Source organism: Engystomops pustulosus, chromosome 3 (assembly GCF_040894005.1).
Source record: "Engystomops pustulosus chromosome 3, aEngPut4.maternal, whole genome shotgun sequence".
Taxonomy (NCBI): domain Eukaryota; kingdom Metazoa; phylum Chordata; class Amphibia; order Anura; family Leptodactylidae; genus Engystomops; species Engystomops pustulosus.
In genome coordinates this window covers 148,565,671-148,592,591 of record NC_092413.1, presented here as the reverse complement: position 1 = coordinate 148,592,591, position 26,921 = coordinate 148,565,671, and the positions used below count along the sequence as shown (strand labels likewise).

Sequence of the window (26,921 nt, the reverse complement as noted above, 5' to 3'; positions counted from 1 at the left end):
CAAACCGCTGATTACTATTGAGAGCCAGGATAGCGCCCCCCTAAGGGTGGCAGATGAGGGCGGACAAGGGGATTGCCTATACCAGTGATGGCAAACCTTTTAGACACCAAGTGCCCAAACTACATCCAAAACCCACATATTTTTTCGCAAAGTGCCGATGCGACAATTTAAACAGTAACTTTATTACTCCTTGCTCTGTCACAGGTTTAAATTGTTTAGGCACCTGAGGATACCAATACAGTACAAAGAAGGAGAAAAAGCTTTGGCTATCATTGTAGCTTCCTTCTAGGGTCCTGGGCTGCCTGGGACTTCAAGAAGCCTTAAATCCTGTCTGGCAGCGTCTGCAGTGTGGTGATGGCGCGGGTGCCCATAGAGAGGGCTCTGAGTACCACCTCTGGCACCCTTGCCATAGGTGCGCCACCTCTGGCCTATACCTTGTCCCCTGCCCTGGGTTTGGGTATTATGTAGCTCAAGCAATGGGCAACCCAGTTGAAGCTTCCTTTTCAGCCTCTCATTGTGACTCTTCTCGAATTCTCTTCAGCCCCTTTACATGACTTTGGAGGTGATTTTTTTTTTATTTTTATAAAAATGAATGAACCTGGACAGCCCCTTTGAGCTCGGGTTCTTTATCTCTAGGACTATACTTTGGCTGCCTTTCCCCAAGATGGCATTGACTAATTTTATAACCCGGGCTCGCCATATTCTGTCATATCGTATAGATGCAGCCGTACCATAGCTCCGTACTATAGGCGGGGACTGCGCCTCCTCCCCTCAGTGGGCGGGGCCGTGCGGACGTGCCGAGGGGCGTGTATAATGATCCGCACACGCGGCGCTGGCGACAGTCTGCAGGATCTGAGGTAAGTGTGCAGCCGCCCGGCCCGGCCCGGCCACGTACCGCTCTCTGCAGACGAGACCTCCGGTGCTGCTGCCTCGGCCCATATACACTCTATATACTCAGCCCGCGCTATTGCGTCCCTTTGTCATTGGCAATGTAGCCTTATGGCACCTTGAACTTGAAGGTCACATGACGGGTGCTGTGTCCCTGCGGGGGTGTGATAGGAGCAGCCCTAGGGTGAGAACGGTAACACGTGGTGTGCCCGCTTCCCCAAAACCATGCGCCGGCTGGTAATGTGTGCGCTGCAGATATGGCAGCGTGCCCCCCATTGCCCGCCGGGCAACACCCGCATGACCCCCATTGAATGACAGAAAGGTTACACCCTTCAAGGTTATTTTGGGCCTCTGTAGGTACCGCAGTCACCCTATGCACATGGCTGCCAAGTCGGAAGTGACGGGCAGGAAATGTTGAGGCATGGTTACTCTCTAGATCAATTCATTCTCCGAGTCATCTGCCCTCCGCGTGTCTATGATAAAGCAATATATATAAATGGTTAATGTGTAAATGTCATTGCATAAAGAACATGTAACCTATAGGTGATCACCTTATGTCATGTGCTGTTTGACATGTCATTTATAATCCTAATGATTATATTCCACGTTTATAGTGTTTCTCTTTACTCTTTTATGCCATAGTTTACTCCTGTAACTCCTTGTCTGCTGTAGGAAGTTTAGATCAGAGCTGAAAAGTAGTGGAGGGTCACATTTTTATTTAATCGGCTTATCCTCTATACAGCGAGCTGACACTGCTATGTACAGGGAAATTTCATGGGACAACGTGACCTTCATGTGATTCTTGGAATGCTGTATAAAGAACAAGCCTGGCTTATGTAGTCACTAGTAATGGACAGAGAGAACATTTGATTAAAAAAAAAGTTGAGCAATTTGTTGAATGCATTGAAAATAGAAAGGTAAGACCATGGATAGTATTTGGTACCAGTCCAGGAGGTCTGTGACCGCTTTCAATGTTAGTAGCAGCAGAACAAAAGCCGTTGCTGCTCTCCGGTACTAGTGCATTCTGATCCTGCACCGGACTGCAAGTTCCGGGGGGTCAAGCAACCCCCATCATAAAATGGCCATCTGCCACCCTTTCTCATAAAATTTAAAAATTGGATTTTGGCTGCACACTTAATCAAGTATTCGATGCAGGTGCACTGGAGAGGGTCCCAATCCCATATAGTGTAAGAAAATCTTGGACTCCAGTCACACTGTATAGGTTGCAGGGAGTTTTTTATTGATACAAACTATTATACGTTACGTTTCGGTCAACAATAGACCTTTATCAAACTCAGTCTGTAAAGTGGAATCAGTAAAGGGAGGTATGCTTGTAGCAATGTAGCGCTGCCCTGAAGGAATAGCGGTCTGTGCCACTAAGCGGCACAGACCGCTATTCCTTCTGGGCAGCGCTACATTGCTACAAGCATACCTCCCTTTACTGATTCCACTTTACAGACTGAGTTTGATAAAGGTCTATTGTTGACCGAAACGTCACGTATAATAGTTTGCATCAATAAAAAACTCCCTGCAACCTATACAGTGTGACTGGAGTCCAAGATTTTCTTACCCTTTCTCATAAGACACAGATAACAGTTTTCATTTGTCTACAGCAGGTATAAGTTATTCGGTCAACAGCTGTATAGCAACTATGGGATTTCCATAAAGAAAATGGGTACACTGCAAGTGAACACTATTCTTTAGATTGGACTTTGCAGTGGGGTCCCACCTCTATTTTGTGGAGCTCCTTGTCCTCATAGTTCTTGGCTTTAGTGCCAACCAGTTCTGCCAGCTCAGTCAATAATTGAGCTCTTCTTGCTTCCTGTTAAAACAATATTTTATCTGCTTATCTTGATATAAAACCTAATTTTACAAGATCTTTGGTTGTATGAGTCATCTAAGTAAAGACTTCCAAAGAACAAAGTTCCAACTGCCTATAAAGAAATTCTATCGAAAAATGCTTCCTATTTCCCAATTTGTTTTCCCTATGATGTACCCTTCCTCAATATATAGAAGCTTTTTGATAAAATAGCTCCTCAATACAGACTGCCCTGCAAGTTATGCTAGGAAATCTGTAGTGAAACTACATGTTATATGCGTGGATTCATTGTGAAATTTCCTGTCTTTTTTTGCTGCAGATTAATATAGGATTTGCCCTTTCCCAAAGAATAAAATTGACATTCTAATCGTCCTTTGTCAGTGGTAGCTTTCTGTACATAGTAATGCAGGCATATGAAAATTTAAAGGTCCTATAATCTGCAGTGTATTTTCTGCATGTATAGCTGTGCATGGTTTCTTCTTTGTGTAGGAATGCTAGGCTTAGCATGTTCTTTTTCTTATGTGAATGTTTAATCTTTATTATGCCTTACTTTGCAGGGGATTGATCAAGTTTTGATGAAAATGGAAAGGGCGCGGACCACAATCACAAATATTGTAAGTATCATTTTGTATGGAAAAATGAAAGTCCTATGGCAGATCAGTGAAGGCACAGGATGGGTCTTAATGATCTATTCAATGGAAATCCCACTTCTGGGACCTCCACTACCTTGAGAAGTGGGCTTCCCCTTGAGTGCCCTGTGTAAATAGAATGGAGGTACCCACTATTCCATTCAGTTGTAGATGGCTTCCAGAAATGGCTGGCTGTAGTCCTCCTTCTGTCACATAGGAGTGAGTAAAGTGATCGCTGAGCATGGGCACCATCATCTGTGCACACAGTAATTGTACGATTGTTGGTCTCACTGCTACGTAGATGCAAAGAGAGTACATGGTCTGTTTTTCCGGGTAATTGTACAATGCTGGAAGCCTCTCTTGGTTATCAGATTTTAGTTTGACTTGATATTGGAAGCTTGTGGTATTGAGTCCTTGCCTGGAGTAGAGAACTAGCTGCACACTTGATGGCAAGTATAAATCGTGCATTTATTTAAATGGCAAAAATACCGCAGCAGCGTTTTTACCATTATAATTAGTGCTTTTGTGTCCTTTTTTAATGAACAATGAGGGTGTATCCCTTTTAAGGACATTCCCTATCCTGCTAGACCTTAAAGGAATTCTTATAGGGCTTAAAGGGAACCTGTCACTAGGGACCTCATTTTCACTAAAGACAGGTTGCAGAAGCCCATCACACCTATAGTGCAAATCTGCCTTTGTCTCTTATAAGCATTTCCTTCACAATATAATTGTGTGTTATACCTTACCTTGCATCCTGACAAAATCCTGTGGTAGTGACAGGGGCTGGGCTTTGGTTTGAATGCATTTCAAAAAAACATGTGTCTTGACTGTGTTACTTGCTCCTCAGAGCTTAGCCCCCCACTCAGCTCCTTCTCAGAGGTCACAGCCTGGTGAGCTGACATCAGAGGTGGGGGGGGGGGGCAGAGCTGTTCAGGAGCACAAAGATGGAGGCAGTCTGCAGCTTAGACAAGTCACATGTTGTTTTTTGAAATGCATCCAAAACAAAGTCCAGCCCCTGGGACTACCCCAGGATTTTGTCTGGATGCAAGAGTAAGTTGTAACACACAACTTTATTGTAATGCAGAGGGGCATTTTTGCACTGCAGGTGCCATGGGCTTTTACAATCTGTCTTTAGTGAAAATGAGGTCCCTGGTGACATCTTCCCTTTAACATGGTAATCAGTGGCGGTCTGAGACCGGACCACCACACATCATGTGAATGAAGGGTCTGATGTACCCCGGTCAGTCACGTCGCCACTCCCTGAGATGTCTGGGCAGCCGGTCGCACATGGTCGGAATGCCCTTTTCATCTCTATGGAGCCGACAGATTGTTGAGTATAGTGATATCTCGGTTAGCTCGATAGAGATAAATGGGGAAGCCTGGCCATGCACAACTGGCTGCTTCGTTTATCTTGGGGAGAGTCGAGGGGTCCGATTGGGGGTACATCGGACCCCTTTGTTCTTGAGATCTGTGGGGGGTCTCTTCACAGAGTCTGCTACGGTTGTATGGAGAGGACTCGCTGGCTGAGCCCTATCCATACAAATTGGGTGTTTGCTGCATATAGGGTGTTAACACTTCGATCGTTGCCAGCAGTCCATGGGCGCCGTCATGTTGGCTTAGATCGTCGCTCCCTGTGACGAAAGACCCAAGGCTGTATGTTTTCTAATCCTTTGTTACAATGTACCAGTGGCACGTTGTAACAAATGGTCAGTACAAGAACAAACCTGACACAGCTATTGCATGGAAAAATAAAAAGTTTAAAAGTTCATGATAAACCAGGGGCACTGTGACTGTGGTAATCTTATATTTATCTATGGCTTCCTTCCTTCTAAAATTAACTTTTAAAATCATGCTAATAACCTTTAAGTACCACGGGGGAATTACCGAGAGCCCCATATTTGCTTTAACTTCACTAGCTGCTACACTGTGCAGGAGCATTTCCCACACTGAGATTACACCCTAAAAGGGTGGCGGTCCCCGTGTCACGTTACAGAACCTAAGTTGAATTTGTATGTAAATCGGAACTGTATATTTTATAAATGTTTGGTTGTCATAAGAACCAGGTTCAACAATACAGCTTAACTGCAGACACCTTTAATAAGTGATCATTATAGCCTAGGGCTAAAGTACAGTTAATTACCATCATCCTGAGGTCTGTTTGTAACCAGTTGTTGTCTAAGTCGGGGACCACCTGTATCCCCAAAAATCTTGCTACATGTCATTCCATAATGATTGTGAATTGAATGATTAAAGTGTTCTTTGCTTTAGTTTGGCAGGGTCCCTCTTACATATACACGCTTCAGTCTGACTCCTCAAACAGATGGAGACAACAGTCAAGTGGAGATGAAGCTGGCGGATGAGGAAGAATGTGGTGATCAGCCTATGGGAGACCCTCATGTAACACATCAGTCTGGAAAAAATGGGTGTAAAAGCTTATGCTTTAAAGTTCTCGTTGTTGTTCTTCTGTTTATGATAGGTAAGAACAATTCAGACAATGCCACTCCAGTCTTGTAATGTTGGCAACTGAACAAATGACTTGAATCATTTACAATGGAGCCTTTTGCTACCAGTTGTTTCAGGACAACTTCCAACTTATATAAAATTAGTATACGAAAACCTGAAATGTAAGATTATATAAAGACTCACATTGACACCTGCCTAGCAGTTCACAGTAATGGCTGTTGCCTGATACTCTGGTGAAGAAACTATGATTTGCAAAACATTTCCTTAACCCCTTACTGCATTTGGATGTTACTGTACATACAGTAGTGAAGGGGGAGAATGAAGTGGGCTCATGGGCTTAGCCCTCTTCATACTCAGTGGGTGTTTGCTGCACAATGAAGCAAACTGTCATCCCTAACACCAGCAATCGGTGTTAGCACTGATCGGGAGTGTTAACCCTTTGATCGACACCAGCAAAGCTGCTCGGATTACACACCTTCGCCGCATCATCTTGGCTCAGATCGTCGCACCCCATGACGTCATCGGGGAGCTGCGATCCGTTGCTATGACAGCCCCGGGTCACACACAGACCCGAGGCTGTCATGTTTTAGGCTATCTATTACAATGTGCGATTTGCACATTGTAATAGATGTGCAAATTCCCCCATATACTGCCATACTGTAAATTAATTTAAAAAAAAAAACAAAATTCAAATCTCCCCCCTTTCCCTAAAACTGATATAAATACAGAGTAAAACATCTTATGTATCGCCGCGTCGCAAAATGTCCAATCTATCAAAATGTCTTTTTCCCAACGTTTAAACTGTAACGGAAAATAGTGCCCAAAGTTGAAAATGCCATTTTTCAAAATGGCAAATTCAATAAAAAGTGACCTAAAGGGCGTACAGTCCTCAAAATGATAGCATTGAAAACTTCATCAAAAGTTGCAAAAAATGACCACCCACAGCTCCGTACACCAAGGTATGAAAGTTATTAGAGCCAGAAGGCCGCAAGATGAAGAATTTTTTATTTTTTGTACAGGAGGTTATTTTTGTAAATGTATTATAAAACATATACAAATTTTGTTATCTTTGTGATCATACTGACCCAAAGAATAAAGTTGACATGTCATTTGGGGTGCTCAGTGAAAGCTGTAAAATCCAACCCCACAAGAAAATGACGCAAAAGCGTTTTTCATCTTCACTGCATTCAGAATTTTTTTCCCCGCTTCACCATAAACGGCATAGAATACTTAAATACTGTCACTATGAAGTGCAATTTGTTACACAGAAAACAAGCCTCACACAGCTCTTTACATGGGGGAAAAATAAGGTTTTATAGATTTTTGATGGTGGGAAGTGAAAAATGAATCTTTGTGGTCCAAAAATATCAATGATGGTAAACGTTAAAATTGCACAGTCAGGTGAGGTATAGGTTAAGGCCTGATATATTTATTGCAGGATTATCGTGTCTTGTCTGCCAGTTTACCAGTTTAAAAGCCATGAGTCACAATTACTGCAAATACACCTTCTCCTCCATGCCAAGTGGTTAAGGAGGGGACGGAACACTCTTTCAGGACAGGATACCACAGCCTGGCACATTGACTATATATACTAGTCATGTGATATGCCAGCTCCTCATAGTCACACATGGAGACAATACAAAGAATTTAAAAAAAAAATTTTCTCGCCTCTAAAATGCAAGTCCCAAAATATATTTTTTTTTTAAACAAAATTGTATCTTGTTAGACTTTTGAAAAATAGGCTTTCATTTTGAAAAATCTTTTACTTTGTGTCTTTCAAAGTTTCTCAGAGAAGGGAAGGCAATAAAACATAGCATAAATAAATGCTTAATAAAATTTAAGGTGCTTCACAAGAAACTGATAGCAGTTTATTAACACCTTCCAGATCATGTTCCTTTCAGGGACTTGTGTTGTGGCATTATTCTTAACTTTACAACCCAAAGTAAATTGTAAGTAGGTGGAGCGTTTAGCGGTGACGCCAACCTCTCCCTGCCTCAGGATGCCCCCTTCTGTAATTGATGTCCGTGCATCAGTAACCGGCTGCTCTGAAGCTGGATGTCACTCGAAGCAGAAAGGGTTGTGCTTCTAAACTCAATTTTTTTTCTTTTCAATTACTCTCACAAGTAATTTGTTTGCCTGTATTTATCATATGGTGGCTTCAGTGCGTGCATTGGCAGAATTTTCTTTCCAGCACACGTTGAACTTGGCTGAGTTTCGTTAGAATCGGTTCCGGCGATTGTTTGCCTTTTTTTGCCATGTTTTTACCATTTTACGTGACAACTGCACTTTAAAGGTAGACATTAGCAAAACTATTTGCCATCACTGTTTCAGGGTTCCTTACGGGATACTTGAGTTACCGAGGGCGTGTTGGTTCCTTGCCGTCTAGTAAAGAAGTACAGTGCCAATCTTCTACTGATGACTCGGATGGAGTGGACCATGATGCACAACCAGAGATGCCAACAATCCTAGATTGGAGTAGTCTGAAGCTGCTTTTACAAAACCAGATAGAAACAACTAAATTTGAGTTAAATATTAAGTAAGTACTTTAAATGCCCCTTCTTTGCTGTTCCTACAGCCTTAGAAATGTGTGGAACATATGCCTTCCCATACACTAGTGTTTTAAAACCAGCGAATGCATATGGAAGTTGTATGAAAGTTGTTCATGTGGCCAAACTTCTGAATACACAGTCTTGTATACATAAATTGCATGATGTTCAAAACCTAAATATACTTTGAGAAGCACATTTTTATGCAAGTTGTGCAGGCTACTTCAAACAGAAATATAAATGTGAGTAAATGATGCACACTCCTGAAATAAACATGTGATCGACCAAAGGAACCCTACAAAATCCATCATATATATCAGATGAGGGATTCTGCAATCGCCCCTAATGTCCTAAAACTAGTAGCACTTTTTAAGTTCCAGCCACAGTTTTCTGGAAAATATAGCATTATGCAAATTTGGCTTGAGGATTCCTAAGGGTGTTATTGTTCCTTTCACAGCTCCGCTCCATCACGTTCCCCAACTCTCCCACTGATTACCTCATATGCTGAGTCTGTCATACCTAGCTATGCAAATTGGGTCGATGTTGACATTCGCTCCAAAAAGTGTTGATAGGTTTCTCGAAAATAAAGATGTTGAGAATGTGGCAACACAAGTCATAGAACGTTAGGGATGTTGGACACCTTTTAGTAAAACCAAGCTCCACAGTGCATACACAACAAAGGGAAAATCCAACAAAAAATGCATTTATCAGCCTTATCACTTTGAGTTAAAAACTTTGCCTAAAATTTTACTATTTGTGCTTGCTTCTGCATGAAACCAGTTTATGTATTTAATCTCATTGATCAGCTTTTTAGGATACAATAACACAATGCATTTCTTCATTCTTCCAGGGACCTGTCTGAGATTTCTCCTGGAACTAGTGCTGATAAAGAAGAGAGAGTGACTAAAATGGTACATGAGAAATTCAGCAGCATCGCTTCTCTCAAAGTGTGGGATGATGTGCATTATGTCACCTTACAAGATTTTAACAGGTATGTTATTTCTTTTCCCTTCACACGTAGTATTTATAGTACTCTCAAATGAGCAAAACTTTGGAGAGGCATATTTATTAATAGTCTTTGGATGGTGTGTGTGTGTGTCAAATAAAATGTTCTAAATAGTTATTTTTCTTTATAGGGATAACAAAGTAACACTTCTCAAAGATGTATTAGCAGAAGAGACCTTTACACCTACTTCATATGTGGCTTACAGTCCTGCTACCTCCGTAACTGTAAGTTGGCTTTTTTTTTTTTAAAAAGTATACATATCTTTGAGGTTGCTCTTAATAGCCTTCAAACCTAATCAAAATTACTTTGGATTATTCTTTTACATCGAGGATGGGTAGAAATAGAATTCCATAGAGGACAGGTAGGAGTAAAAGTCCATGGGAGCTGCTGTTATTTCATGTTATCAGATACATAAATATGCGGTAGATGGGATTTTAACAGATGTCATCCTGGTCACATGACTTTAAGTGCCCAGAAGTGTTACAGAATTCTCAATGTTCCATATAGCAGAATATCGTACATGGACCTGTTAGGAACAAGGAGGCAGAACAATGCAAGTAAAATTTAATATTCATGACTCAGTGTGAATGACTCCCATCAGGTGAGTTGCATACAAGTTAAACTGATTTTTGTAACATTGCAGCCATGGAAATGAACAATTCATAGTTTTAATTAAGGCCTTATTTTGGGTGGGTTAATTTGTATGACAGGTTCTTTTTAACGGGTTTGTACTTTAAACCACCATAATTTGGGCAAACAAGGTCCCCATCTCACTAATGAGTTGTGCGGCACAACCAGCATGCACTCAAACGAACCTTTTCACTGTATATGAGTGCAGAGACAGCTGAGGGACGTGTTCTGTCATTTGACACTCCCATACTTTTGTATGGAGTGATGGGATGCACAGGCCTGCCACTTCACCAATTAGGGAGACTGTGAACACTTTCCCAGTAATCATAACTTCTAGAAACCTATCTTGTGAGTATTTGGACCAGTGGATAGTAGAGAAGTGTAATTTGTGAAATTTTATTCCACAAGTAATCGCCTTCAAGAAGCCAAAGCTGTTCATCTAGAGCACTCAAAATGTAACTTTTGTGGTCACAAGTTTACTGTAATAGTTTTGAATACATTAAACTTTTTTTTAAATGTTTTCATTTTAGGCTAACCTTATGTATGCCAATTATGGTACTGAAAAAGATTTTGAAGACCTCCGTGAAAAAAATAACCTAACTGGAAAAATTATTCTTGTACGATCTGGAATTATACCCATGTCAGAAAAGGTAGGGGTTTGTATCAATTTCTTCTAAAATTTATGAAAAAAGATGATTTTAATTTTGAACAGGTATTCGATGCACCCATTAGTATATAACCACATAAAACACTGCTTCATGTCTTGTGAATAAAGTTGCCATTCAATCTAGTAGGCCCCTAGGGTTCTCGCACCTAGAGGCCTGAAAAGATGTAATGATCCCATGCGGTTCTTTGTCACCAAGAAATAATTAAATAAAAAGTGATTTTAAGCTGTCCAGGTCTCATGTTGAGGGAATTTTTTTTTTTTTTTTTTGTTTTTCAGTTCTGTTTCTTTTCAGTTTGTCAGATCCTTTTTTCAGTTTAGTTTTGCAAAAATGACCCATCTTTAAGCTCTGCACTCTGATTTTATTTTTTTTTAAGGTTAATGGGCGAGATTTCATACTGTACCTGTAGATGCCGCTAGCTTAGTGATGGTATCCCTTTTAAAGGCTATCTACCACCAGATAAGTGATGGTAGACTGTCCTCTTAAGCATGCTCGTTACCTCTAGGGCAGTGATGGCGAACCTTTAAGAGACCGAGTGCCCAAACTACATCCAAAATCCACTTATTTACCAACAAGTGCCAACATGGCATTTCAAGTAGTAACTTATTGCTACCTGTTCTTCAACAACATTCAATGGTGGGCAAATTCAGACTATCGTTGTAGCTTCTCTCCAGGAAGAATGGTGGGTACAACAGGAGGACCTCCAAAGACAATGCAGTTCTGTCCACTGACCTTCTCACTTTTCCTGCAGTTCAAACAGCCAATGAAACATCGCTTTTAAATAGCTCTGAGAGCAGTATCTTTTAAGTTGCTTGGGACTGCAGGAAGGTTTTGTGGATTTGGTCCTGTATGGTTAAATTGGGACAATGGCCTGAGTGCCCACAGAATGGGCTCTGAGTGCCACCACTGGCACCTGTGCCATAGGTTCGGCACCACTGCTCTAGGGGATGATGGCAATGTCTCTTAGTTCCATGGATTCCGCAGAAAAGAACTTTATAAAAATAAATAACCCTGAGGTCCTTGGGCTCATGTCAGCTGCGCACCTCATAGCGGCCCCCAATATTATGCACCCCTCTGACCTGCCCTGCTATGATCAGCCGGTGATGTCAGCTGGCTGTCTGCAAATCTTATGCTTGCGCAAGAACTTGTTTCTTGTGCGACCTGCAGCTTACTAGAGCGGCTGCTCAAGGAATGAATTCTTGCACATGTGCAATATTTGCAGACTGCCTGAGCATAGGGGAATTGTTTTTGTTCCCATGCTACCAAAGGAGGAGTCTTTGGAAATTCCTCAAAAATACATATTGCTATTATAGGAATTTTTTTAAGTCTTTCTAGGTGCCCCTGTATGAAATGCTAACATTTTGTTTACTTTTACTCTTCCTTTTTAGGTTAGAAATGCTGAACGTGTTAGTGCATCTGGGGTCTTGATCTATCCTGTTCCATCTGATTTCTCATTTCCAGATCAAGCAGCTGCTGATATTGATTGTCCCTTTGGTCATGTAAGTTTGTATTTTGCTTGTGTTTAGTGTGCGAATAGACTTCTTGTCCGGCATGTAGTTTTGATGTGGCCGGCCGCATCCAATGAATTAATTGTGCTGATAATTCAAAACAAAATTGCCCTATATACTTGCATATAAACAGAGTTTTTCAGCACAATTTTTGAGCTGAAAACTCCCCAGTCAGCTTATACTCGGGCATATTAAAAAAAAAAAACTCGCCATGCCGGCTCCAGGTTGTGCTCACGGCCCAACAAGCGCACCAATGTGTTGACAACTGCTGCTCAGTTTAAATTTTTTTATGTGCTGAGCATACTGGGGTGCGTGTGGCTGGCTATATACTACTGGGGGCATGCTGGTGATATAATGGCGAGGCTGTGACCAATGCATTAGTGATAGACAAGTCTTGACATGTTGCCTATGAATGGATTCTGAAATGCTATAAATGAGGATGACTTTTATCCGCAAATGAGGATGTTCTCGCTCACCCCCTTTTTTTTTTTTTTTTTTTTTTCCCCAAATCGGTGACTTTTTTAATGTACTGTTAACCCCTTACTGACATGTGACTTAATACATCATCACATGCCGGGTGCATGGAGAGGGCTCACAAGCTGAGTCCTCTCCATAGCCGGTAAAAAAAAGTTATTAGCGCCAAAATATGGCAAAATACCAAAAAAAGTTTTAATTTTAGTAAATGTATGAAGACGTTCTAAAACCTATATCGTATCAACCCGAAGAATAAAGTAGACATATTATTTGGGGCACAGTGAAAGCCGTAAAATCCAAGCCCACAAGAATACGGCGCAAATGCGGTTTTTCACCAATTTCACTGTATTTGGAATTTTTTTCCAGCTTCCCAGTAAACAGCATGGAATATTAAATACCGCCATTTTTAAATTTAATTTGTTACGCAGAAAAGAAGACATAACACAGCTCCGTACATAAAAAATGTATAGATATATAGATAAATTATAGATTTTTGAAGTTGGGGAGTGAAAAATGAAAAACTCGGAACGAAAAAGGGCATCGGCGGGAAGGGGTTTATGTTATTAACTATGGCCGCAGAGTTAATTGGATGCGGTCGGCTGCATCACAACTGCATTATGGCTGCTTCTCTGGTTAAATGCTCATATAAACTTGAAAAATACATTACAAAAAGTAATACCTTATTTTGTTGTTCCTATGCAGGCTCATTTTGGTAGTGGTGATCCTTTCACTCCTGGCTTCCCTTCATTTAACCATACCCAATTTCCACCATCAAAGTCTTCTGGACTCCCACAGATTCCAGTTCAAACACTTTCCAGTAGAGATGGAAAAAAACTTTTTGAGTAAGTGGGGGTGACCTGCTGTAATTCACTCATGTCACTTTTGTGTTTGACTATTTATTCAAAACTTGAGATTTTTTTTTTTTTTTTTTTTCCCCCTCTAGTAAACTTGACTCTAATGACTGTCCAATTAGTTGGTTTGGTGGTTGTAAGCTTGACAACAGATATACGGTTAAACTGGAAGTGAACAATAAGAATGCTGAGAAGAAAATCTACAATGTCTTTGGAGTCATTAAAGGCTTTGATGAACCAGGTAGCCAAACCATTCTGCTGTAGCTTTCTGGAAAACTGACTTGGGGGGGCGGGGGGGAGCATTCCCAACTAATAATTCCTTATGTATTTGTTCTAGATCGATATGTTGTAGTTGGGGCCCAGAGAGACTACATGGGTTTGGGAGTATCCAAGACAATTGTCGGGACCTCTCTGCTTTTGGAGCTTGCCCGCATGTTATCAGAAATGGTTAATGGTATGTTCTGTTTTACCTAGCTTTATTTCCTTTAACTTGAGTGGCATATGCAGGTGATATGGGGGGGGGTTTGTCATATGTATGAAGGTTAGGCCACCTTACTCCCTGTCCTGGCACAGACCTCTTGGTGTATCCATCTGACCGCAGCGTTGCAAGGCAAAACTATGCCAGTCCGACCTGGCGTAGTTTTGAGTAAAAACCTTCAAACATAAGTGCGCAAGCAGAGGACGGGAATGTCATAGGCATAAAAATAATCGGTGCATTTGTAATTATTTCAGTGCAGAAAACTAATCTAGAAGCAATAATAAATCTCTCCAATATATTGTATGTTGCTTCTTGTGGCCTCCCATTGGTTTTAGTTGAAGGATCCATCAAATGGATGAATGACGAAGTAATACAGTCTCTGAATCCTTTTAAAGAACATAAGTTTGTAAATCCTGTGTTTATCTTGTTTAGAAAGTTTTATCAACTTCTTACCTGATGTATCCAGTGAGTGGCGCGGCCGGCGATCAAAACTAGGTCAGCGTAGTTTTGCATAAAAACCAGCGACCGAAAGTTGGCCCCCGTGCCCACCTCCTCCACCGGCCGTCGCGCCCCTCTACGCCCTCTCCCCTTCTACACCTGAAAACTGGGAGTGATAAATCTCCCCCTATAAGTCTTTTATGGCCACTATGACCCAAATTCTTCTGGGGAAAATTAATGAATAAATTATAGGTTTCTTCAGTGCTGATCAATGTAGAGACACCGCTGTTGGCAATGGCAATGGAATTGTAGGAAAAGATGATCCTACATTCATGAAAAATAAAGCAATCTATTAAAAATGACAACCCGGGAGTGACAAATGTTCCTATTTAAGGTTTTGTATTGGATTGTGAAAGTTCGCTGCTGTTTATTGGGTAATACAGTATTTTACATTTTTATTTGTTCACAAACAAATGGGATTGTGTCAAGTGTTTAACAATGTTGGATGTTGAGATGGAAGCCCAAGATGGCTAATGGTTAAAGTGCATAATTTTTTTTATGGTAGCTAAATGTTAAAACAACCTTTTATATCCTACAGACGGGTATAAACCCCGAAGGAGCATTGTATTTGCAAGCTGGAGTGCAGGGGACTTTGGAGCTGTTGGTGCGACTGAATGGTTGGAGGTATTTTCCATATTCTGACTTGAAATATATTGCAGGCGCATAAATATTTCTGTATGTAATACATTTTGCATGACTTTCTAATGATATTATCTTTTCAGGGTTACCTTACTACCCTTCATCTCAAAGCAATAGCATATATCAATTTGGATGCTATAATTCAAGGTATGTTAAAAACAATTAAAACGCAGTGTAGAAGTTGACCTGTCACTATGAAAACAGTCTTATTTGTAAGCAGTGTGTTGTGGAGTAGGAGTAGCTTATCACATACTATAAGGTTATGCTGGCAATGTAAATATCACGTGTTCTGGTTTCTGGGTGCATGCAAAGATTCTTCACCCCTCCGCGCACCAGGATGTACTTATTACGTCCTTCTGCTGCAGGGATGTATGGAGAGAGCTCACAGGCGGACATCCGCCTGTTACTGCCACGGTCGGTGCAGTAACTGTTGCGGCAGTCTAACACGACCATGGCACCTTACTTTACTTCCAATGGGCACAGCCATTTTGGATGGCCGATTTTACTCCCCATCCATGACGTCATTGAAAGGGGGGGAGGTTGCCGATTGTTTATCATGGCAGCCTACACTCTCTTAGAGACTCGTAGGCTTGCCATGTGTAATTATATCCAATTTTTCTTTGCAAGTTTCATATTTTTGATGAGTTCAAATCTTTTTGGCAGTGATATGGTATGGAAAAATGGTGGGATACCCAGCTTTTTACCTCCAATCCCAAACATTACTAACAATGTGTGGTTTTTACAGGTTCTGGCTCACTGCAAGTATCTACTAGTCCACTTCTGCACTACACAATCCAAAAAATCCTAAAAGAGGTAATATTCTGATTTTGCTTACACCTTAAAGGGCACCTACCACCACAAATCTACCTATAAAGGTAGATTGGGTGGTAGGTGGATCATTGGGACGTGAGGATAGCACTTTTAAGGGCTAATCCTCACGTCCCTGCACTTTTTTGAGAACTTTAATTTGATATTTATTCAAATTTACTTATGTGGCTACCGGGGCGTGGAGTAGCCGCTTATGAGATTACACGAGGCGGCTACTCCACGCCCCGGTAGCCACTTTACCCCTCCTACTCACCCATCTTCGGCGCGCAGCTCCGCGTAGCTGCGCGCCCTCGTCCGGGGAGCCTGCCGTCTGCGCATGCGCAGAAGAGCAGGCCCGCGCCTGCGCGGTCACAACTCCGAAACAGGCGCGGGCCTGCTCTTCTGCGCATGCGCAGACGGCAGGCTCCCCGGACGAGGGCGCGCAGCTACGCGGAGCTGCGCGCCGAAGATGGGTGAGTAGGAGGGGTAAAGTGGCTACCGGGGCGTGGAGTAGCCGCCTCGTGTAATCTCATAAGCGGCTACTCCACGCCCCGGTAGCCACATAAGTAAATTTGAATAAATATCAAATTAAAGTTCTCAAAAAAGTGCAGGGACGTGAGGATTAGCCCTTAAAAGGGCTATCCTCACGTCCCAATGATCCACCTACCACCCAATCTACCTTTATAGGTAGATTTGTGGTGGTAGGTTCCCTTTAAGATGTGGATATACAATAGATTGTTTAAACATAATTTTCCTTTACCTTTGTGCACAGATGCCTGATCCCCTTAATAATAGGCTGTCATCAGCTGATTTTAGGTAAGATTTGCTTGAAAATATTTTGATTCTAATTATAAAGTTTAATGTAATCATTTAAAATGTACGTATAAACGGAGTCCCTTACGCTAGCATTTTTTTTTTTTTTAAGCAGTCATCATAGTATTGCAGTTGATTGCAACCTTAGTTTCCCTATTGGGTAACAATTTCAGGCATTCAAAATGGACCAATGACTACCTTACAGTGCAGGTGCTGTTTTAAAAGTTTAATCTGAGGTTTTATTTTCTGAATAAGTTGGAGAACCTATCACTAGGTCAAAATCATGACGACAGGTTCTTATTGGCAATTTTAATACCAATTATCAATCTTTTAGAAGAATCATGCTGACTGGGAAGATTAAGGACTAGTATTAAACTGCCCATGGGGTATATATATATATATATATATATATATATATATATATATATATATATATATATATATATATATATATATTTTTCTTTTTTTTCTTTAATCATTTTCTAATTTTATTTTACTAAGAATCGGCAGCTGGTTCACTACAGAGGTTGTCGTAACCAGTTCTTTGCTAAATACACCTTTTTAATAAGATTTCTTTTAATCATTTACAGCTATGGATTCTCCATGGAGGATGCTGCATACCCCTTCCTTGCATATTCTGGTATCCCATCTGTATCTCTCCGCTTTCAAAAGGTAATTTTGTGCCTATACCTTTTTTTTTTTTTCTCTTTTTTTTTTTCTCCCCCCCCCCCCATCTTTATACTCTAAGAGGAGACCTCAATGTTCAAATATCTGAACGAGTTGTACAGGGATATTTCCCTGATGCAGTTGCAAGGTATTGCCATCAATATATTTTGCTGTGTCATAATCTATAAAGTTTGGTGTTACAAGAATTTCATTTCCCCCCCCCAAAACATAGGGAAAACTTCCATATGCATATCTTGGAACTGAGAAGGACACTATCCAGAATCTTAAGAGCATGGTGAATGTCGAAGCCATGTGTAGAACGGCTGCCAATATAGTTGGCCAGATAATTCTGCGTGTAACACATGATCATATGCTGCCACTGGACATCCCTAAGTATGCAGAGGAATTGCTAAAAAAGACTATGGCTCTCAACAGGCAAAGAAATGCAATAACGGTATGGAAAATTACTCATTTGTGTACTTTAGGTTACTGATTTGTGTAGTGGTATAGGAAGACGATGTAATCTCATCTGCTGCTTTTGTTTATATATTATAAAAATGTTAATCTTCTTGTAGTAGCTACTTTCTATGTCCAGCATTCAACATTGGCTAAAAACATATACTAAATATGTGCTTTGTTTCCCTACCCTTTATCTTTTAGAGTATGGATCTTAATCTGAAGTGGATGAATTCTGCTTGGGGAGACTTTAACAGGGCATCTAAAACTCTCAAGAAGACCTTTTTGGAGTCTGATCTTGACAACAAGCCTTTCTTACGATCTCTCAATGATCGCATTATGAAGGTAACCCTTCTGACAAGAGGGCAGAGTCTGTTTGTTGATTAAGAACTCTCTTTACTCCTAGGTTATTTAATCAAATGTTTGTGTAAACTGGTGTTACTTGTAACTGATACTTTGACCTCATGCACACGGCCATGGATTCCACAACCCTGGGCCAACATTAAAAACACAGGGTCCTATTCCTGGGTTCATGTTCGTGTGTATGAAGGCTTTAAAGTTTTTGTTTTTGTGTTCCACATGATGCAGTAAAAATGGCATGTAAGCTACATTAATAAAAACAAATTTAGATCTTGATGCAGCTTTTGATCTGTGGTTTTATAAGCGTAATGCACTTATAAACACTATTTCTTCCAAACTGCCACAAACCATTTGCAGTTCACTTCTGGAAAGCTTCTGCACGTGATGTAGTTTATTCTGCCCTTTGTAATATGACTGTGACTATGCTTAAGCAAAAGCACAAAGAAAAAAACGAAAAAGATCCAGCTCACCAATCACGCAGTCTGCTTCCATTGCACGGATACAAGAAGATCCCCATAGACTTAAAGGGGTATTCTCATCTGGGCATTCACATTCAGTTTGATAAATCTGCCATATGTAAACATTTCTTCAATTAGATGTTATTGAAAAAAATGTTCCTGTGTGAAGATAATTTCTCATAAATGTAGTCATTTTGTCCCTTAGAAACGAGATGGCTTCCTCGGATACGGCCACCTCTGCTGGATGGATTGAAGAAATAAACAAAAAGGTTATTGTATATGAAATGTCCGGGAGTTACTGCATGTCCCACAGCGATCCTGTGGTAATGATCGCTGAATCCAGTAGGTCAGGCAGGGCTCAATAGCCCAAGTCTGGCCACCGCTGCCAGAGTGTGACGTGGTCGTATCCGAGGAAGCCATCTGGTTTCTAAGGGACAGAATGACTACATTTATGAGAAATGATCTTCACACAGGAACATTTTTTTTAATAACATCCAATTGAAGAAATGTTTATATATGGCAGATTAGTGAAACTGAATGTAAGTGCCCAGACGAGAATACCCCTTTAAGGCAACAATGAAAGAGTAGAAAAACCAGCGCTTCTGGAGACGTTTGTAGTATAAAGATGAAAAACTTTTTTTTATTCGTTCCTCTTTAAAATCACATCACGGCAGTGTGCACACACAAGGATACACGGGGTAAATCCAACGCGTTTCGCTCAGACGAGCTTAGTCATGGATATCCTTGTCATGGTATCCTTGTGTGTGCACACTGCCGTGATGTGATTTTAAAGAGGAACGAATAAAAGAAAGTTTTTCATCTTTATACTACAAACGTCTCCAGAAGCGCTGGTTTTTCTACTCTTTCATGACTGTGACTATGTTCAAAGCAAAATACATTTACATATAAAATATCATTTTACTTTCCTCCTCTCCAGATGCTGGGAATTTTAATGTATGTAATATGTATATTTGTTTCCTTTTCTTTTAGGTTGAACACTCTATGTTGTCTCCATATGTTTCTCCTAAGGAATCCCCATTCCGCCATATCCTCTATGGCAATGGCAATCATACTTTCAATGCAGCATTAAAACACATTGACTTGCTGAATAACAACAAGGCACAGTTTAATGAAGATATGTTCAAAAACCAGTTGGCTCTACTTACCTGGACTGTACAGAGCGCTGCCAATGCCCTGGAGGGCGAGATCTGGGAAATAGATAATGAGTTTTAAGATCATGCTGTACATGTCAAGTGAAGCACTTCTTCTCATACACTTATCACATTCATTCACCATACTCTTACATACTCTTTTACCCTTTTATGTGTTTTTTTTTCCCCCTCCCTCTACATTCTGTGCCACAAATATGAGCCATTTCAATGAGGGGTTTCATATCGCCTGTCTTGTAATCTATCATGCACAAGGTTATGCCTAGGGCACAACCCCCTCCCGCACCTTGTCAAAAAATTTGGTTGTGATGCAAAATTTTTACATATGCACCCCTTCCCCTTTCCATGTATATTTGTACTTTGTGGCTGCATTCACATATGGCACTTACATTGTGTTTTGAAATGCAATACAACAACTGAGGAGATTTGCCTCATTACACTGTTAACACTTGCATCTACGAAATGTTAATGCAATGCAATTAGACAAACCTCCTAAGCTGTTGTATTGCATTACAAAACACATGTGTGAACGCAGCTCTAGCCTCAGAAAGCTCCAGTTGCTAGATTATACCAAACGTTTTACAGCACTGAGACAGGCCTTTACCCCCTTATTTACCATGTTTTCTAGGCTGCCTCTTTCAGGTCATCTGCTGCTATTTTACCTGCGGTGCAGGAGCAGTCGTTATGTGAATCGTGCGTACAAACTGGAAGGGTTCTGAGCGTCTTTACAGCACTGAATACATATTTATTTATCAGTGACAGCGATCACTATAAATAGTGTTAATTTTGTTATCCTGGTAATTATCGGAAGCAGTGCCTTCCATAATTGACAGTTATACTGTCGGATTTTTTTTTTTTCCTATGATAAAAGCAGCATCTGCTTAACTGGTCAGACATGATACTGGAATTTCTGCACTTCCCTGTGCCACGCAAATCGAGGCCTAAACTGAAGGGAAACCTTTTTCAATTGCCGCAGTGAGACAGATGCCATCTATTATAGGGTTATGTTATTGGTGTCTGGCACCCTTCATGTGCAGCTGTTAATGTGGATTTAAAAAATATGATTTGGGGTCCATAGAGTCCAGGAGCCTTGAGCTACATTGTTTTTATTTATAGACATTGTTTCTGATCAATGTCTTGTGCCATGGCAAAGAGATAAAACCTGCTGCTTATGAAGGCTGCCAGCCACCAGTCGGCGTGGTTGGTAATGGCTAGTGGGCATACACAACGGCTCCTAAGCCATCCTTTTGGGGTTTCATTTATTAAGATGTCCCACTTGAAGCTTACTTTTGTCCTGTACTTCCATCCTGCTATATTAAGTTAGGAAGGTTGTGTTGTTGGCAATATTTATTCCGATGTAAACTCTGGATAGTAAGCTATTTCCATGGTTGACATCTTATGGGGTATGTTCATATTTGTGTTTTCTGACATAGAAATATCAATCTCAAAATCTACTAAATCTTTCAATCTGGTTTTCTTTTTCCCACTTGTTGAGGGATAAAAGGACTTGTCCGATATTAAGGTGGAATGTGCACTGACTCAATCTGTATCAAAAACACATGGGGGAAAAAAAAAAATCTTGCAGCTGATTTTTCCCTCTGAATGTGAACATACCCTAAAGCAGAATTTCCAGTAACTTATATCATGAATTTGAACTAACATTATCGGGAGCAGTGTCTTCCATAGTGGGTTATGTACAAAATTGGTAGTTTTTGCCTACCACAGTGTTATATCGGGGGCAGTGATCCCTCATATGTTACACTACAGGTGTACTTAATTATCGGGGACAGTGTTTCCCATAATTGGTTTTAGGTAGCTTGTTTGCTTGCAATGCTTAGCTCTATTCTTGTAGTTTGTGTATTTTGTGGTCTTCAGGCTGCATTTAAAGGTAGTTTGATTTCTTCTCTGAGTGCAATTTTGTGTCTTTTTAAATTTCTACCGTATTTATACTGGTGTGGGAAGTTGTTTTCTATAGAAATGCTGTAAAATTGTAATGGTTTCTATCCTGGTTAAGGTGTTGGTACTGTTACAGATTATACCCAGAAGCACTTATTAAGAATGAGACTCTTCAGTTTCAGGGTTAGCACTTAAGATTAAATTATTCGGGTCCTACTTAAACCGTGGACAAGTTACTTTAATTACATTACCTTCTTTTCTGTTGTTAAAAAATTGTGAAATGACTTCCCTAAGAACTTTGCTTTTCCAATACATGTTTTCTGCAGTGCATGTTTCATGTTAATCTCTTGCCTCGGTTTAACCACCCTGTTGATGACTACTGTTGATGTACCTTGATAGTCCTATAGAATCACTGTAACCTTTATAGATGATGGAGAAACCCACATGAGTTGTAAGGTCCAATGTATAAAAGGACTCATCACACAATGTTCTACAAGTTTTGGATCAATGTTCTGTATCTAATTGGGCATAACTTTATACTATACAGTATGAAAATCCCTGTGGGTTGCCTACCCTCTATGGTTCTAGAAGTCTGTGATGTGCATCTAGCTGTAATTTTTACTTTTGATAACATGGGTCACTGAGCTGCTTTTGTGATTTAAGTTAAAGCTTGAATGAAATAAACAGTTTCCATAAAATGCTTGTTTTTTTTTTCCTTATAAGATAAGATAATCCTTTATTAGTCCCACAGTGGGGAAATTCACAGTGTTGCAGCAGCAGAAACTATAACAATAATAATATTAGGGATAAATGAACAAAAATAAAAGGGGGATAAAAAGACAAAAAAGAGACAAGCAATGATCGTCAGTTTGATGTTTAGTCTGTGGATGGGACTTGCAGGGACTGGTTAGGTGGGGGGCGCAGGTTACTTCTGTTTGGGCCTTGTTTGTTGAACAGCCTGATGGCAGCGGGGAGGAATGACTTACGATATCGCTCCCTCTCACATTTGGGGTGAAGCAGTCGGTCACTGAATGTGCTCCCCAATGCCACCACAGTCTCATGCAAGGGATGGGAGCTATTCTCCAGAATAGACTTCAACTTACACAGTGTCCTCCTCTCAGCTACCACCTGCACTGTGTCAAGAGGACCCCCCAGGACAGAGCTGGCTTTCCTAATCAGTTTGTCCAGTCTGCTCCTCTCCTTTAGCTGAGATGCGGTTTCCCCAAGAGACTACACCAAAGAAGATGGCTGGTGCCACTACAGAGTTGAAGAAGGTCTTAAGAAGAGCCCCCTGCACTCCGAATGTCCTCAGCAGGTGTAGCCGGCTCTGACCCCTTCTGTGAAGTGCATTTATGTTCTCTGTCCACTCCAGTTTATTGTTGAGGAGGACACCCAAGTACTTATAGGACTTCACTGCCTCAATGTCTGTCCCATGGATAACCACCGGTTGAGAAGGAGGACTGTGCTTACGAAAGTCCACCACCATCTCCTTGGTCTTCCCAGCATTAATCCTAAGGTGGTTTCGTTGGCACCAATCCACAAATTTCTGGATCAGTTCTTTGTACTCCGTCGTTCTCACCTGTAATGAGGCCGACTATTGCAGAGTCGTCAGAGAACTTCTGGAGGCAGCAGCTACATGAATTGTACCTGAAGTCTGCTGTGTACAATGTGAAGAGGAAGGGAGCCAGAACCGTACCCTGAGGTGCACCTGTACTAATCACAGTATCCGACACACAGTCCCGGGCTCTCGCATACTGAGGTCGGTTTGTGAGGTAGTCTAGGATCCAACTAGAGAGATGGTGGTCCACTCCAGCCAGATCCAGTTTATCCCTTAGTAGCCCTGGCTGTATGGTATTGAAAGCACTGGAGAAATCAAAGAACATTATACAGGCGGTCCCTACTTAAGGACACCCGACTTACAGACAACCCATAGTTACAGACAGACCCCTCTGACCTCTGAAGCTCTCTGGATGTTACTGTAGTCCCAGATTGCAATGATCAGCTGTAAGGTGTCTGTAATGAAGATTTATTGATAATCCTTGGTCCCATTACAGCAAAAAAATGTTTAAACTCCAATTGTCACTTGGGCCAATTTTTTTTTTTTTTGTCTGGATCTACAATTATAAAATATACAGTTTCGACTTACATACAAATTCAACTTAAGAACAAACCTCCGGACCCTATCTTGTACGTAACCCGGGGACTGCCTGTATGCTCTATTCTAGACTCAAAGCAAGAATTGCTTTTTTTTTTCTCCTCCCTTGGTCCTTGTTTTTCAGTGAGGGTGCTTTCAAACATTCAGTTTTTCAGATGCAGTTTTTGAAGCCAAAAGCAGGTGTGGATCATAAAGGATGAAGACATATCATTGATAGAAGCTGATCCTACTGAAAAACTGAATGTGTTAACGCCGCCTTATACTTGTATCCTTTTGTCTTTGACAAGAATTTTATAATACAATGATCTGAAACCAAGTAATGGTGGATCCTAACAGGCTGGTACTGGCCTCTTGCAATTTAGACTATATGGATGCAGCTGATTACAATCACTAAATTGATAACCATGTAAAGGAACCCTTGTACATTTTGTCGACAGAAGAAACTATGGATACAAGGTGCAAGTCCGAACAATCAAGTGGCTAAAATGTTCAGTAACTCCAATATATTTTCCTATTTCAACCAAATAAAGTATCATGCAATGTCTGACAGAAATGTGGTGCACGCCCCATGTTAAAGGTACACCTGAAAAAAAAGTGGTGCACTCTGTCAGAAGTGCAGGGGCACCAGATTTATGAATAATGTGCACCAGAAATCCTGAATCTGGCGCCCTCTGCATACTATACAGGCAAACTACACAGTGCAGTTTGCACTGCTTTTAGTAAATGTGGGCCAATGTGTGAATGAAGCCTCAGTGTTCAAGCTGTTCAATACTTTATGCAGTCAGGCTGGGTTCACATTCCTTTCAAAATGCAATACAACAGCTGCGAAGAAGAGATTTGCCCAATTGCATTGCGTAACATTTAGGGTGCGGTCACACGTCGCGTTTACTGCATGCGTTTAAAAACGCATTGCTACAGCTGAAGGGAGATTTGCTCAATTAAACAGCTGTTAACACTTGTGTTTACAAAACGCATGCGTTAACTGTGATGTTAATGCAGGCATTAACAATACGTTAACAAACGCATGCATTAACAATACGTTAACTAACATTGCGTTAACGACTGTTTAATTAGGCAAATCACCCTTTAGCTATAGCATGAAAACGCATTGCAGTAAATGCGACGTGTGACCGCACCCTTACAAAACGCAATGTTAACGCAGTGTGTTAAGTGTTGACATGGGGTTAATGTTTCTTTTGTTGCCTGCTATTGAAGTACGATTGATGCGTTTCATAGTCTGGAGAAGACCATGTCCAGTTGGTTGGTCCTGAGCAATAGAAATGTTTTTCTTGCGTTAATCAAGGATTAAAATAATAACAATGTCAGCCCTATATCGGACCAGGACCATCAATGCACAATTCCATTTCTAAAGGAAATGCTGTAGCTACACTGATGCAGGATCATAACTTGTTTAAAGGAAACCTACCACTTGTAGTGGCAGGTTTCTGATGGAAATACCGGGCACCAGCTCAGGGTGAGCTGGTGCCGGAGCTTATTTTCGTTAGTGTTTTAAACCGCGGTATCGCGGTTTAAAACACTTTTTAAACTTTATAGCCGGCGCAGGCAGGTACGCGCTCGGCGCTTACCATGCGCGTGGCTCTCATTCACTTCCTATGTAGCCGCGCGCACAGTAAGCGCCGAGCGCGTACCTCCCTGCGCCGGCTATAAAGTTTAAAAAGTGTTTTAAACCGCAATACAGCGGTTTAAAACACTAACAAAAATCAGCTCCGGCACCAGCTCACCCTGAGCTGGTGCTCAGTATTTCCATCTGAAACCTGCCACTTCAAGTGGTAGGTTTCCTTTAAGTGGTTTTGCTGAAAAGACAAACTTTTAGGATCTAGGAAAAACTGGATTGCCTTCAGCTTACACATTAACACAGGGATTCTTGAACTCTCCATACAGGAGTAATCAACCTGAGCTGGATCACTCATATGCAGCAGCTGGGGGGATGGTGCAGCAATTGATTACTTTTGCCTCTCAGGCACAACACAACATCATTCTTTCTCTCGAGCAGTGCATACTTAACCCATTAACGCCGAAGCCACTTCACCTTCCTGACAAGGCCCATTTTTTAAAATCTGCCCTGTGTCACTATAAGTGGTTATAACTTCGGAACGCTTTAACATATCCAAGTGATTTTGAAATTATTTTCTCGTGACACATTGTACTTCATGTTAGTTAAAAAATTTTTGTGGTATGTTTTGCATTTATTTATGAGGAAATCAGATATTTGGTGAAAATTTGGAAAAATCCTCAATTTTCAAAATTCAAAATGTTCTACTTTTTCCACACCAAAAAACATTCTACTTTATGCCTCTGTGGTTTTTTTTTATACATACTATCATTTTTGTAAGATGTTATGGGGCTTTGAACATCAGGTGCAATTTTTCACATTTTCATAAAAAAAGCTAAATCCTGCTATTGAGGGACCTGCTCAGGTTTGAAGTCACTTTAAGAGGCCTAAATAAAAGTAAAACCCCATAAATTACTCCATTATAGAAACTACACCCCTCAACGTACGTAAAACAACTTTTATGAAGTTTGTTAACCCTTTAATTGGTTTACAGGGGTTAAAACAAAATTGGATGCAATTTTGAAATTAATTTTTTTTACTAAATTAATGTGTTTTTCATAAAATGTACAAATTCTCAGTGGATAAAATACCAAAACGCTCCACAAAATTTGACACCCAATCCCTCCCGCGTATAACAATACCCCATATGTGGTGGTAACCTGCTGTATGGGCACACTTCAGGGCATCAAAGAGAAGCTGCGCCAAGAGAAGCAGATTATGCATTGTCACTTTTTATTGGCTATACAATCTATTTTTTTTGGCAATTTGGACATATAAGGGCTTATTTTCCATTGCGTCCCCCAAGACGGCCCCACTTGGAGGATGACCCCTTGACCTCTGTAGGGACAGGAAGCAGAGAAGTTAAATACCCACCCCCTGCATCTACAGTGTCTTCCTGTCCCTACACAGGGCAGGTAGTAGAGAAAATCTCTCCTCCGATCCTTCCATCCAAGAGGGACAGTGAGAGGGGAGC

The 26,921-nt window shown here is 40.9% G+C and overlaps 1 protein-coding gene across 2 annotated transcripts; it reads left to right on the top strand.

The window, feature by feature from the left end:
* The first annotated feature begins 736 nt into the window (after window positions 1-736).
* Window positions 737-22,417, top strand: TFRC (transferrin receptor). 2 transcript variants are annotated; one of them, XM_072142518.1, is made up of 19 exons: window positions 737-857; window positions 3,265-3,321; window positions 5,605-5,812; window positions 8,131-8,335; window positions 9,196-9,336; window positions 9,482-9,575; window positions 10,512-10,631; window positions 12,035-12,145; window positions 13,331-13,470; window positions 13,572-13,720; window positions 13,817-13,933; window positions 14,994-15,079; window positions 15,178-15,241; window positions 15,840-15,907; window positions 16,674-16,717; window positions 17,305-17,386; window positions 17,613-17,834; window positions 18,041-18,181; window positions 19,645-22,417. In XM_072142518.1, the coding sequence occupies exons 2-19, from the start codon at window positions 3,283-3,285 to the stop codon at window positions 19,885-19,887; spliced, it is 2,274 nt and encodes a 757-aa protein (XP_071998619.1). In that variant the 5' UTR covers window positions 737-857; window positions 3,265-3,282; the 3' UTR covers window positions 19,888-22,417. The 2 variants fall into 2 exon arrangements, with proteins under 2 accessions (XP_071998619.1, XP_071998618.1); XM_072142517.1 differs by lacking the exon at window positions 737-857 and adding an exon at window positions 922-1,072.
* The last annotated feature ends 4,504 nt before the right edge of the window (window positions 22,418-26,921 follow it).

Bases quoted from the DNA above. Each gene is read 5' to 3' on its own strand.
- TFRC (XM_072142517.1), top strand. From the start codon at position 1,025: ATGACGGGTGCTGTGTCCCTGCGGGGGTGTGATAGGAGCAGCCCTAGG. The intron at 3,322-5,604 runs GTAAGTATCATT...TCTTTGCTTTAG, and splicing joins GGACCACAATCACAAATATT to TTTGGCAGGGTCCCTCTTAC. The intron at 10,632-12,034 runs GTAGGGGTTTGT...CTTCCTTTTTAG, and splicing joins TTATACCCATGTCAGAAAAG to GTTAGAAATGCTGAACGTGT.